This window comes from Ochotona curzoniae, unplaced genomic scaffold, assembly GCF_017591425.1.
Source record: "Ochotona curzoniae isolate NIBS_2020 unplaced genomic scaffold, NIBS_Ocur_1.0 contig_50, whole genome shotgun sequence".
NCBI lineage: Eukaryota > Metazoa > Chordata > Mammalia > Lagomorpha > Ochotonidae > Ochotona > Ochotona curzoniae.
In genome coordinates, this window is record NW_024466446.1 from 6,963,703 (window position 1) to 6,978,131 (window position 14,429).

At 48.3% G+C, this 14,429-nt stretch overlaps 1 protein-coding gene across 1 annotated transcript in view; it reads right to left on the bottom strand.

The window, feature by feature from the left end:
- Positions 1-205: 205 nt before the first annotated feature.
- RCL1 (RNA terminal phosphate cyclase like 1) overlaps positions 206-14,429 on the bottom strand; it is a 46,604-nt gene continuing 32,380 nt past the window's right edge. Inside the window, exons 8-9 of the mRNA XM_040988891.1 lie at positions 11,975-12,078; positions 206-949 (exon numbers count right to left, since the gene is read on the bottom strand). Coding sequence (XP_040844825.1) covers positions 799-949; positions 11,975-12,078 — 255 coding nt within the window. The 3' untranslated portion in view covers positions 206-798. The remainder of the gene's footprint in view (positions 950-11,974; positions 12,079-14,429) is intronic.

Here is a 14,429-nt window from a genome sequence, read left to right on the forward strand (position 1 = left end):
AACAATAATAATCTAACTTCTTACTTTGACGTGGGTAAAAATCTCAGTACCTAACAGTACTGAATTTCTATCTTTAAATCAGAAGATCTAATATCTCTGCATTAGGAAGCTTCAAAGGAACAAAATACCTCTTTCTGAATTTTCTTGTGCAAAGAGTAAAATTTGCATCAGAGCTACTGAGAACAAAGGAAATACAGAATACACCTGGGATCTAGAAAACGTCCAGAAACTTTAATTGGATCCATATCGCCATCCCCCATCCATCCCCCATGTGTGACATCAACAGCGCAGAAGAACGGTGTCTACTCCACGACTATCCTTTCGAAAGAATTCCAGCTTCTGACACTGCACTGCGCCACTCATGAAGAGCTTCCCACACGTATTATCTCTTTTTATCTTTGTAACAGACACAGAGATGTAATAAGTTAAGTCCTTGCAGAGAGAACAGACACAGACTGCACGGATCTGGAAAATTCCCATGCGACGGAAGCCCAGGACTGCGGGCTGCGGGAGCACGCCTGTTCCCATTGGAACAACAGAGACTGCCCTGGAGGCACATTTCTCCTCCAGGAGAATCCAGGGAGCTCTTATGGTGACTGAAGAAATGGCAACCGACGCGATATGGAGACTTCTGATTTGTAGAGACTGACAGCTTCTCCTTCTGGTGGAAAATTTAAGGAAGTCCTTAATAGAAGTGATTAGCCTGTCCTGGGTGAGCACATTCCCGCTTGGTCCCTTCTGAGGTCTTGGCAGCTTGGGCCTGGTCTGCAAGCAAGGAGGTCTGATCTCACGACAGTATCATTTGAGGGTCTTGCTAAGGTTGGAGAAGCCAATGCCGACACAAGTGAGCAGTACTTTATCCCCGCCCTTGAGTTCTTCACCACAGGCCTTGGTTTCAATTTTAAACATGATTTGGAAAAAGCTCTTCAAATGCCGCAAAAATTCTATCCTAAAAGAAAACAAACAAACAAACAAAAAAAGAAGCAAACAAACAAAGAATTTATTTGAACAAACAAACCAAAATTTCCCTCTTCCACCCAAGGACCCTGATTTTGAAATCAGAATTTCTCATTAAATTGGATTAGACGGCACTCATTCACAGCCAGCTGGAGAGGATTAAGACAGCTCGTGGAGATGCATACAATATGGAAAGATTCCTTAAGCAAGAAAAACAGGTTACAGCTTAGTGGAACATCAGTCTATGCATTCAATAAAGTAGTAAGTTTTGAGTAGCCATGCGCAAACAAGAGTAACTGATGACTCAAAGTGTGAGCCAAAGATTACCAGCAGAATGATAGTTTTGAGGCCAAAATTAATAAAGCATCTCCCTGCCCTCCTCAACAATAATCTTCCATTGACTCAACAAATATTTGCTGAGTGTCTACTGTATATGCCAGGCGTTGTTCATGCAGCCAATCCCTCTTGGTGTTGCAGCCAACCAAAAAGATAAGAAAAATCATTAAAATGTCTTGCCCGCAGGAAGATTTCAATCTAGAGATATAAACAAGACCTGAAAGTTAAGCATTCTTGAAGACTACTTTGGAAATGTAAAGAAAGCCAACAGCACAGATGAGAAAGAACTGTGGACCTAGCACTTTCTGACCACCCTTCGCTCAGTGATGGCATCCTTCCAAGAGCCTCTTGGGAACGGCGATGCTCTGGACCAAGGGTGGTGGTTTACAGGCTTCCACTGGCTTGCCCTACCAACTGCGACACCCACTATCCCACTGCGACACCCAAACGGAGACACACTGCAGCTGCCAATGAGGTCGTTTCCAAATAAAAGAACCTGGGAAGGCAGAAAAAACGCACATTCAGACGGTCCCTTCCCAACTCCTACCTGGCCCCGTGCTCCCTAGCCCTTTGGAGTCAGAACTCTATCCTCAGCAAGTGTCCCCGGTAATTCTCACCAGGCAAATTTACCAATGCCAGGGAGATCAAGAATAGTCGCCTGCCCATCTGTCGATGGAGCATTACAAGAAATCAGTGTTGTGTGCCATCTCCCAGTCCAACCACCAAACTTCCTACCCCGGTAACTTCAACTGCATATGGAAACGCTCGTGGGGCATTAATGCTACTGCTCCTAGACACCAGCGCAATGGCACAGAACTGCGAGCCATGCTCTTACAGCCCACTGATACTCTGATAGGAAAAGAATAATCTTGCCAATAAATGGTGCCTCAAACAATCAGAATCAGCTATCCTCACATCAGAGAAGGAAGTTGGACTATCACCTTACCTCACACACAAAAATTAACTGAATCAAAGCCCTAACTGTAAGATATTAAAACATAAGATTTACAAAAATCAAAGGGTAAAATCTTTATTACCTTGAGTTAGAAAATAATTCTTAATGGTTATCTAAATACAACACCAAAAGCACAGCAATAAGAGAGAGAGAGAAAAAAAAAGGGGAGGCCCGGCGGCGGCATGGCCTAGCAGCTAAAGTCCTCGCCTTGCACGCCCGGGATCCCATATGGGCGTCGGTTCTAAACCCGGCAGCTCCACTTCCCTTCCGGCGCCCTGCTTGTGGCCTGGGAAAGCAGTCGAGGACGGCCCAAGGCTTTGACCCTGCACCCGTGTGGGATGCCCGGAAGAAGTTCCTGGCTCCTGGCTTCGGATCGGCATAGCATCGGCCGTTGTGCTCACTTTGGGAGTGAATCATCAGATGGAAGATCTTCCTCTCTGTCTCTCCTCCTCTCTGTATATCTGACTTTCCAATAAAAATAAAATAAAAATCTTCAAGAGGGGAAAAGAAAATAGGTAAGTGGGCCTTAAGCACAATTACTAACTTTTGTCCATCAAAACATATGAAAATGTGAAAAACCCGCGAGATGGGGGAGAAAAAAAGCTATTTGCAAGTCACACATATGATACGGGCCTGGGACACAGGACACACAGGATGTGTAAGAAATTTCTTCAAAGACACACCAATATCCAGTAAACACGAGAAGATGCTCAACATTGCTAGTCACTGAGGAGATGACAACAACTTCTGTGAGACACAATTTTATACCCAGTGGGATGGCTACATAGGAAAGCAACAGGGGTAGCAACTGAAGCCAGCGTCTGGAAAGTTGATTTCCAGCTGCTCCACTTCTGACTCAATTCCCCAGCAGTGCACCTGGGAAAGCAGTGGAAAATGGTCCAAGGTGTTCAGGCTCTTGCCACTCACGTGGGAGACCAGGATAAAGTTCCTGGTTCCTGGCTTCTACCTAGCTCTGTCCTAGCCATGTCAGCCATTTGAGGGGTGAGTCAGTGGGCGGACCATCCCCTCTGCCTCTCCCTCTCTCACCGTAGCTGTGCTTTTCAAATAAACAAATAAATCTTTAAAAAACAAATACATAAAAACAGATCATTGTGTTGGGCCCGGTGCGGTGGCGCAGTGATTAAGGTCCTCGCCTTGCACGCCCGGGATCCCATATGGGTGCCGGTTCTATCCCCACAGTCCCGCTTCCCTTCCAGCTCCCTGCCTGTGGCCCGGGAAAGCAGTCCAGGACGGCCAAAAGCTTTGGGACCCTGCACCCGCGTGGAAGACCCGGAAGAAGTTCCTGGCTTCGGATCGGCGTAGCATCGGCCCTTGCGCTCACTTGGGGAGTGAATCATTGGACGGAAGATCTTCCTCTCTGTCTTTCCTCTCTGTATATCCGCCTTTCCAATAAAAAAAAAAAAATAAATCTTTTAAAACAAAACAAAACAAAAAACACAGATCATTGTGAAGAAATGCCTACTACTGCTTATCATCAGGGAAATGTACATCAGCACCCCAATGAGATATCATTCTGATCAAATTGGTTACTCTAAAAACAGTAACGTGTTGGGTGTGTGAGAAAGGGAACTCTTTCTCATAGGTGCTGGGAAGGCCAATTAGTACAGTCATTGTGGAAAAAAAACTATAGAGAGTCCTCAAAAACCTAAAAATAGAACTTCTATATAAGGTCAAACTTTCATCAAATGGCAGGTCTCTGTCTTTCCTCCTGTGTGTATTTCTGTAACTCCTTCAGATAACATGTATTAGATGCTTCTCTATTTAAAACACGCACAAGATAGGATTCTGGATGTTTTCACTGTAAAGAAGCTACTAAATGTTTGAGGACATAGAAGTATCTACCTGCTTTAAGCGGACTTTACACAATGTATATGTGTTTGAAAATATCACACAGTACCCCATAAGTATAGTTTTTATATGTCTGTTAAAAAGACACATGACAATAAGTGTTGGCAAGGATGCAGAGAACTGAGAACCCTCATACATAGCTGCTAAAGATGAACTTTCTTCAAACATTCTGCAAGGAGTTACTGCACGACATAGTAATTCCATTCATAAGTAGGTATGCCAGGGTGACAAAACATCATGCCCCACTCAAAAATTTAAAGTTAAATTTTTTTTTTAACACCACTCTTCATATCAACCAAGAAGTAAAACTGGGGGTAGGCACAGTGGCCTAGCTGGCTAATCCTTTGCCTGTGGCACCAGCATCCTGCGTGTGCACTGGTTCAAGTTCCAGGTGCTCCACTTTGAATCCAGCTCCCCGCTTATGGCCTGGAAAAGCAGTGGAGGATGGCTCAAGTCCTTGGACTCGTGCACCCACATGGGAGACCCGGAGGAAGCTCCTGGCTTTGGATCTGCTTAGCTCTGCCCATTGCAGCAGCCACTTGCAGAGAGAACCAAAGGATAGAAGATCTCTCTGTGTGTGGTTCTCCTTCTCTCTCTAAGTGTGCCTTTCAAATAAATAAATAAATCTTTTTTAGAAAAATGGAGAGACAACCCAAATGACCACCAGTTGATGGATGGGTAAATTAAATGTGGTGTGTCAAGTACATGAAGGATTCTCCAGGCAATAAAAGGGATGGAGGCACTGACGTAACCACAGCATGGGCCAACAAGGAGACCGTTCTTGCTGGGTGATGAGCCAGTCAGTGGGAGCCATGTGCTGTGTGGCTTAATCCATCACACAAAATGGGCCATCCACCGCAGAGGTGACAGGGACCAGGCAGTGGGAGCCTGGAGCTTTGGGCTGTGGGAGGAATGCCCACTGAAAATGGGCAGGGGGCAGTTCTCTCTAAGGCAAAGAAACTGTTTTGTGACTCTGGTCAGACAACTCTATGAAGATAAAAAAAAATAATAATAATAAATGCTACACACTGTACACCGATAACCGTGTGTGCTGGCTTAAACTGGTAAACTGACATGGTGTGTGAACTGTAGCCCAATAAAACCATTTTAACAATGTGTTTGTGACCTTAATGAGGACATCCTGATGCTGGTTCCTACGCTTTCCCCGTGTTTATTAAACTCAAAGTCTCCTGCACTGAACGCTCCACCCAGCTCCCAGCCCTCAGCCCTCAAGAGCACTAAGCTAATCAGAGCAGGGACAGGACGACAGCGGGCAAGGCCAGTGCCATGCCTGCGTGGCTGATACCTTAGCTCTTGGGGCTGCGAGGTTAGTAGGGGCCATCTGGGCAGCACGCACTCGGGCCAGTGCTGCATCTCTTCCACTTCATCCTTAGAGCAGCACCCCATCTGCCAGCTCCTCAGAGCCTTTCCAACCAATCGTCCCCACCCCACGAGACGGTCCTCTCCCCTAGGGGGTCCGCATGGCCTCCTCTGCTTCTGGTAAATGCTTGGTAAATGTGATCCTCACATGGGCAAATTCTGAGCCCCTCAAGGGCAGTGACTTTCAGCATCCGGGGCCTTTATGAGGCCCTCAGGAACCATGCACTGAATCAGAGTGGGCGCTGGGCATAAACTGGAGAGACTCCGACATTCTTTGCAATGAAGGGAAGTCAGTTCTTTCTGCCTCTGCTGACTTTCCATTCTCATACACCAATCGCTCCGCTGCTGCTTTTTTTTTCTTTCCTCTCCATCTCTCCCCCTACCTCCCAGAACCTGTCTTCAGCAAAGAAGAAAAGCAAACACACCAAGCCCCTTGATAAACAGCCCACATCTGTGGGCGAGACTCACAGCTAGCAGCAGCCAGCCGTCTCACCCACTCGTCTGTATTCCGAGGAAACAGCTTGTTCCCTGGCGCTGCTGGCTAGAACTCACACAGGCCTGGGGCACGCTCTGCTCCCAAAACCTCTCCCAGGCGACTTCATTCTGAATCACTCCGCTGTGCTGGAAACACAGACGCCCTCCCAGCTGGCAGGGCTCCTGAGGGGCCTCAGCTGGCTCATGATCGCATGGAGAAAAGAGAAGGGCAGAAGCACAGGCGTGAATGTACAGGCCTACATACTGGCAGCCGTTGGGTATTTGTAGTCTTTGGAACAGCCAGAAAAAGCAAACTCGGGGCCACTTTGCACACAGTGTTCTGCCAGCCGTTCGCTGTTGTCTGGTGGAAGGCTGTATACAAGCCTAGAGCTTAAGGCACACTTGAGAATGCCCTTCCCCACTGCCAGGCTCCCCACGCGGCTGGGAGCTAAGGCTATTAAGAAGCAGAAATGCTCAGAGGCTGAGAAATAACCACAGATGGGTATGAAAATCCCAGTGAGCAACCTTCTTAGGAAAATGAAAACCGAAGACTCTCCCCGTACTTGCAAGGGTGCTTCAAAAGTTCACAAAAATTAGCAGCTAAGTTTATTACGACACAAGAAAAATTTCAATGCATGCATTTTTTTTTCATAATATGCATTCTCCACAAACTTTAACATAAATATTTATCTGAGAGGTAGAGAGCTCTCTTTTACACAATCACTCTCGAATGCCTGCACATGGCCAGGGCACGGCTGGGAGCTGGAAATTCAACCCAGGTTTCCCACGCTGAGTGACGGGGACCCAACTTCTCAAACTACCACCTGTTTGCCTGCCAAGGTGCATATTAGTGGCAAAGTAGAATTCAGGGAGGAGTCCGAATTCAAACCCAAACCACCTTGGACATATCGTAAGCACTAGGCCAGACACCTGCCCCAACCTTATCTTTCAATTGTTTCACAATGAACTGCTAAATATATTTATTCAAAAGGCACAGAGAGAGAGAGAGATCTCCCATCTATTGGTGCACTCCCCCACATGTCCACCTCAAGTAGGGCTGGGCCACACCAAAGCCAGAAGCTAGGAGCTTTATCTGAGTCCGCCAAATGATCGGCAGGGACCCCAGCACTCGAGCCGTCACCTGCTGTTTCCCAGGCTGCACACGAGTGGGAAGCTGGATCAGAAGTGGAGGAAGGACTCAAACCCAGGTACTGCCAAAGGGAGTCCCGAGCAGTTGCTGAAGCAGCGAGTTGAATTGAAGCCTCACTCAGCGTAGGTCACACCCTCTCCAGTCCCAGAGCTCCACACGGCTGCAGCTCCTCCAGGGCAGCATCTCCCAAGTGCACAATCCTTGCCTTCTCTCTCTTACACAGTCTGCAGGTTCCCACTTTCTGGGGAAGACCACACAACCAAACAGCCAGGACAGGGGGCACAGTGCGGTGAGGGCAACTCCATCCAGGCAGGCAAGCATGCTGAGAGCAACTGGCAGCTCTTCAGATGAAGCTAGGCCATGGGGGCGCTCCATGCATGCCCTATGCGGAATTTGTAACTCCTCACTTAGAGAACTGCATTTGTAGGGGGCTTCTCACCCTTCTTTTTGTTTCAGCACAAAGTCATTTAGTTGTCAGGACAAAGTCAACTAAAAACATTGACAACTGACATTTGTATGGAAGCCTCCAGTCCCTCTGACAAGGAGTTTTCAGAGAACTGCAGAACAACTATGCTCATTTTTCCTTTTGTGTTTTTAAAAGGTGGGCTGTTCTTGCTGCTGCCGACCATCAAGTTCACGGCCAATGAACTCCAGCAGTCCAGGGCTTCCTGATGGCCAGGCTGCCGGGTCCCAGCACCCCAGACCTAGCCCTTCTCACCAGGTCCTCACAGTGTCAGAGAGCAGAGCGAGAGCGATTAGAGGCAGTAACCTGGGGCCAGTCCTGCAGACACAAACCATAGCGCAGGGTTCTATACTTTCTGCCCCGCCAAGATTTCCCCAGAAGTTGAGGGTAAAGATGTCGTGATAAGAGAAGACCTTGCCCAATTCTGGCCCCTGGAGCCATCACCTGGCAGCTCTAAAATACTTCGATGGTGCTTTCCCAAAGCCCTGCCGATTCACAGCTGCTAAACTCGGTTGCAGAGGCAGCTGGAAACAGGGAACCAGGCTGGTCGTAAACCTGAGAGATGGCGATCCCGGTTCAATTCCAGCAGCAAGTCACTGCAGGCAGCACACTGAGCTTCCTCAGCTGAGAAGCTAGGTAACACCTTCATGCCAGATTATGCCAACTAGGAGGCCTCTTCAAGGAGTGCCTGGAAGATGTGCCTTCTGCAAAAACTACGTGCGGATGACAAAAATGTGCTTGCTCCCAAATAGCACTTTCGTTTCAATGTAGTCTTCCTGTGGACTTTCTGAAGTGTCCTTGTGTATGCTGGGGTCACATGCAACAAAGATGACAGGGCTGTGCAGCACTGGTAACACATTCTGGATTTGGAGGTCGAGCTGGGAGGCTGGGAGGGCTCACCGACACCTGTGCATAAGCAGCACCAACCTCCCGAGCGTTCGTTATCTTGTCCCATCTTCATGGGACTGTACTTCCACTGGCCCAGAAGTCCTGCGCTGCACGTGATAAACAAGCAGCCTCCAGCTTCCTAACGTTAGGAAACAAACCAGCAGTATGGGATACTTCCGGCCCTGCCGCAGAGGGGAGCATGGCATCCTGCCTTGGGCAAGGTCGCTGGGAATTCCTGTTCATACAGTGACCGGAAGCAGAGGCTCTGCTAGGAAACCACCCATGCCTGAACCCCACTTACTCTCTGTTCACGCGGCTGAAGCGCTCTGGACCTCCATCCCTTCACCTGCAAAGCTGACAGTACCAATGTCCACCTTTCCCTTCCTCGCTGGGTAAATGATACCCACTGAAGGGCTGAAAAGCTGGAGGCATCTGACACCACCCTTCCCAGTACAGAATCGCTGGTCATAACACACACACAAGTCATTCCTGTAAAACTAAGACAGAAGGAGCTAGCCATCTGTTCACTTAGGCCTGAGATCTCTCTAGGTGAGTTCAACATGCCTCCTGGTGGTCAGAGAGACCTGTCTGCGAGAACGGACTAGAGTAGGGCACAAGGGAGTGTCCAGAAGGAATCCCGGACACCTGACACTGACTTGGTTTCCCAGGGGTCTCACGAGCATGGTTCCACCCTGGCCAAAGTGCACGACTTCCAGAGCATTCACTCGTCCTCTAGGTGAGACCAAGGCTCAGAGACATAAAATGTCAAGTCCACGACCTCCTTCCTGGTGGTTCCATGATAGAGTCAGGCAGACCTGGACCCCACGGTCTGAGTCCTGGCAGAACTCAGCGAACCCTGATCATTATAGAATCCCTTCACAACTTCTGCACCTGCTAAGGAAGCTGCCAACTAATAACAAAGACTGTTTTCTTGTAAATTCAACTTCAACAAAATTAAGTGCAAATACTTCACAAGCAGAAAATTTAAGCTTTATGAAGGAAAGACTGAACCACTGTCACCAACTGTAAATCCCTTAAGAAAAGATATCTAACAGAAATAGACTCTCCATATACCAGCAGATTATCCAATACTATTAACTTTACTGAAAAAATAAAAAGGCTCTGATTTTGCTGGGGAGTTTCACAGGGACTCACTTCTGAAAGTGAGCACCAGCGACCACCTACTGAGGCAAGACTGAGGCAAGAGGAGGACAGCAAGGAACTCAACGTTCTTACTTTCCAAAAGGGATGGAAGAGCAAGTTCCTCTTAATCCCAGAACTCTGGAAACAGACATTCCAAAAGCTATTTATGCAAGTCAACACATGTGCAAATTGCCAGAAGAAACATATTTAAAAAAGAAAAAAGCAAAACAAAAAAGAGAGAGAGAGATGGTCTTGTTTCTGTTTTTCTTTAGACATTTGAGGTTTCACAAAAACATTTCTATGATCCTAAATGCTCATAAAAATAAATGTGATAGTTCGCTTGCCAGAGCTCTTGAATCCAACTAGAATAAGCTGTCGGCTCCCCAGTTCTCCCCCCAAACACACCACGATGACCCTGCTTTATAACTGTGTCCCATTTCACTACTGACAGAACCACTAAATACAACGGGAGCTTTGTCAATTGGAGCCCAACTTCAGCGTTTGCCTCTGTAGGCTGCTCAGACACAGATACAGCTTTCTTGAGAATAACAAGCCCCCTCCCTCTGTTGGTGTTAGCTACCCCAAAAGAAGGGAAGCCCACTCCAGGGCAGGTCCTCGGCAAGAAGGCCCTGGCAGGGCAGGTCATCTAGAAGGCAGAGAAGGTCTCCCCAGCGCCAAACACATGATCTTGACAGTCTGTCCTACTCCTTAAAGTTCCATTCAGAGTGAACCATTCTGCTTTCTTGTGCGATGCAGGCAGTTTAGGTAAGGTAAGCCACTACAGTGACTGTTCGGTGAGGGACCTGCTATGGAAAACACAGGACTTTACAAAATGCCCAGTCACCATCTCCAACAAGGCTGCTGATTGGAAAAGATTACAAAAGGCCTTGGAACCAAACTGAAAAATTTCCCAGAAGCTTAAATTTTTTTTAAAAAAGTGTTAAGAAAAAAATCAAACATTTTTCACATAATGTTCTGCCCAAGTTGTGTCCCAGGACCACACACATTCGGCATCAAGGCCTCCCGCTGTGTGAGTGATCGGGCAGTCTGCTGCCCTGGAGTAGCTGCTGGCAAAAGCGACAGCATTGAAAGGACCTGAAGAGCTTGCGGGGGCCAGGGTAGACCCACAGCTGGCAGCCACTTCCAGCGACTTGTACGGGAAGCCCAGCTGTGCAGTTTTGCGGTGCTGTACTCCCAGCTCTTTGTGCCTCTCCGAAGGCTTCACCAACCACCAACTGAAGTATCGGCCAAGTCGGCTACCGATGTCAGCGTGCCTCTTGGGGATTACGCAATTCCGGGTTTTCTGGCCTGTGAAACACTGTCCATAGTCGTCAGGAGACAATGTAACTTACCAATTTCTGGCTTATCTGTCTTCCTGTACTGCTAACAGAATAGATTCTCTTTCACTTTCCTGTTGCAAAATGACCTTCCACTACCAACTCAAGGGGCAGAAAGAGGGTAGGGGTAAGAGTAAGGAAGGAGCCTCCAGGAGCAGAGTCTTTCTAGTTTTCACGCCCGGAAGCCAGGCTCGAAGCTGCACTGCTACGCCAGCATCCCCGGTCCCTCTCCATGTGATGGCACCACCATTCTTCAGTTATCACAGTACTGTACCTTTCAGACATACAGCATCGGTACCATGATAACCGAAAAAGGACAGTTCAGTCTCGTATCTCTCCGAGTGTTTCTTTCCGGCCAGCTCCTCACCCACAGATGACCGCAGAGCCATCTGGACGGACAGAAGCCCACGTGTGCACGTGGGACGCATGTCGGTACTCCAAAGGGGGGGATCTTGGCAGCCCACTTCAGCCAGGGGGAAGCGTCTGCCACTGTGCTGCCTGCTTACTCTCACACCTGAGCACACAACTTCCGCCTAACCGACACAACGCAAACTCGCCCCCACAGTCTCCCTACAGGCACAGTAACATTACCATCAACCTCACCTTGCCCCATCTTTTCTAGTCAACTCATGTCTTACCATCCCAGACAAAAAAAAAAAAAAAAACCATTTCTCCACAGCAAGTAAGGCTGACAAAGGAAGAATGAAAACAAAAGAGGGGGGTGGTTAGGGATAAAACACAAGCTGTACAGAACTAAGGAAATGACATCTAAAGCATAGACAGGAGGGAAAAAGAAAAAAGACTGCCCAAGAAATAAGCAGCAATGTTTTATTACGAGGGAATCGCAGGTGGGAATGAAGGAGGAAAGCAGGCAAAAACTCCTTCTGCATAAAAAGAAATACTAGATTAAGAGTGACTGCTGCCAGCCATCGCATAGCCTGACTACACGCGACACGCCGTCACTGTGTGTGATCAGGCCATTCAAGTGGACAGGGTGACAAGAGAGAAGGAAGAAGACTCACGTGTAGGGAGACAGTGGCCCCAAGAGGACTTTGGAAACATCCTGCTGTCCAAGGGTCATGAGCAACAGGGCCAGGCTCTGGTTGGTCGAGTCCACACATCCACCCTGTAAACACAAACACTTTAATGATTAAAAACACTGCAGAAGCTGCAAGGGGCAAAGCAACAAAAGACGGGAAGGGGAAAAAAAAAAAAAAGAATCAGGAACACATACTCAGAAGCAACAGATGTCAAGAGGCGCGCGGTGATGGGACAAGACAAGCTTAGGAGACGAGGCCTCGTGTCAACTGCCACGCAGAGCACCGGAGCAGCTGACGCGAGAGACACAGGCAGTCACAGTTCCTCAAGACGAGGTGCTGGAAAGCCAGTGACTCCCACGCAATCAGAGCACTGAATCAAGTGCAAGCAGCAAACACCCTGGGAGACGCTAGTCTACCCCAGGGGTCAAACAGACAGCGTTCATTTATATTTTTAAAGATTGATTTATTTTTATAGGAAAGGCAGATGATACAGAGAGGAGGAGAGATAGAGAGGAAGATCTTCCTCAGCTTAGCCGATCTGATGCCAGGAGCCAGGGGCTTCTTCCTGTGGGTATAGGATCCCCAAGCTTTGGGCCATCCTCCACTGCTTTCCCAGGCCATAAGCAGGGAGCTGCTGGATGGGAGCGGGGCCACCAGGATTAGAACTGGCGCCCATATGGGATCCAAGCACGTGCCAGGCGAGGACTTCAGCTGCTAGGCTACTGAGCTGGGGGCCCGACAGTGCTCACATTTACTTAATACAACCGAACCACCACTAATACACAAAAGAGTCTTACAACCAAACTATTGAAATCCAACCTGACACATGAACCCCCTCCTCCAGCTGCTCGCCTCCCATATGCCTTATACCCCACTGTGGCTAGAGTCAGATCCCTCCATTCTTGAGACTTATATGTTATCCTCCCCATTCTCCACCTCTCTCCTTCCTTTTTCCTTAGTAAGTACAACAGAAACCTCTTCTGCGACGTTCTCTTGATGGACAACAACCTGCTGTGGCTGCCTTTGCCCTCCCATTCTTGGAGTCGCTCAACTGATTTGGCCCTTCTGGCTTCTCGCATACACTGCTGGTACAGATGTCCGCGCCCTCACAAAATGTCTTCTGGTCGTTCTAGGATAACCTGACTTACAGGGATGCAGATTTACACTGTACACAGGAAATCAAGAGGACCTTCTGTCTGTTTTTTGCAGAGCTCACAATGAGAAGGCCAGGTGCTGACCCTGGCTGGATGTTTTGGAACACAACCACATCCCCCGCTCTCTCCTGTTGGATGGCTCCGAGATGGGAAATACAATAATCCCATTTTCTGGTTGTCAGGCTGCACGTAGTAGGCCCAACAGTGGTGCCAGCCCTGCGTAGTCAGGACATCCTATCCTAACTTAGGGTGTGAGCCTCCTGCTGGCTCTTCCTTAACCGCTGAATACAAGGGGAAAAGGAGCTTTCTCATTAGCAGATTTTAAGATAACAATGCTTTCCCCACACAAAAAGGAAAAACTTGACCCCCACGGGGAATGTGAGGATCCTGTGTCACAGGTCTTGCTACCTTCCATATGATTGCCTAAAATCAAACCAAATCTACTCTCATTGCTGTTCTACTCTCATAGCTTTTAACTTTGTACAGGGTTAGTATGTGCAGGACAGAGTCATGGGAGCTACCAGACTGCCAAGGGGGCGGGGCGTGACCACCTGACACTGAAGGAAGACTTTGCAGGGTGGGACTGGAATTGGCCCAGGAAAGAGAGGAGGGAAGAACAGGAAGAAGGGGAAGCAACGCCCCAGGATCCAGTAGGGATCAGCCAGCAGGCGGGTCTGGAAGGGGTTTGACAGGCAGAGGAAGGAGGTGGGTTGGCTAGAGCGGTAGCACCTTTCCAACAAGATCAGGGCTCCTCTTTCAGGACAGTGAGGAAGTGGTGGAGATCAGGAACTAGGAGGCTAGACAGGTGTTAGAGCCGAGACTGCGAGTGACAAGGAGGTTGGAGGACTCGAAGAGGCCTTCTGGCCCACAGGTATGGCGGGGGGCATTCAGGGCAGAGGCAGCGGACAGAGCGGGTCGGGGAGAAGCCACGGAGCGGGCAGCTCCAGCTGTCAGGGAGAGAAGCAGGAGGGCCTGGTAACCAGTGGGGAGCTAATGCCAGCAGCAGGGATGGGATCAGTAAGATGGCAGAGCTTCTCCAAAAGGAACACATGCTGAATGCTCTTTGAAATCGTGTCACATCCCGGATCCGCAGAGAACTGTTCAAAAAAAACACATGAAGTCGTTCCACCCTTCCAATAATTAAACATGACAGATATACAAAGGAAGTTCTCTTAACGACTAAAACAAAACAAACAAATTTGGTCCAGATACTATAAAATGGTTTAAAGTAGATCTCAATTAGAGGAAAGGAAAAAACATAATAATAGCTTAACCCAGGCTGC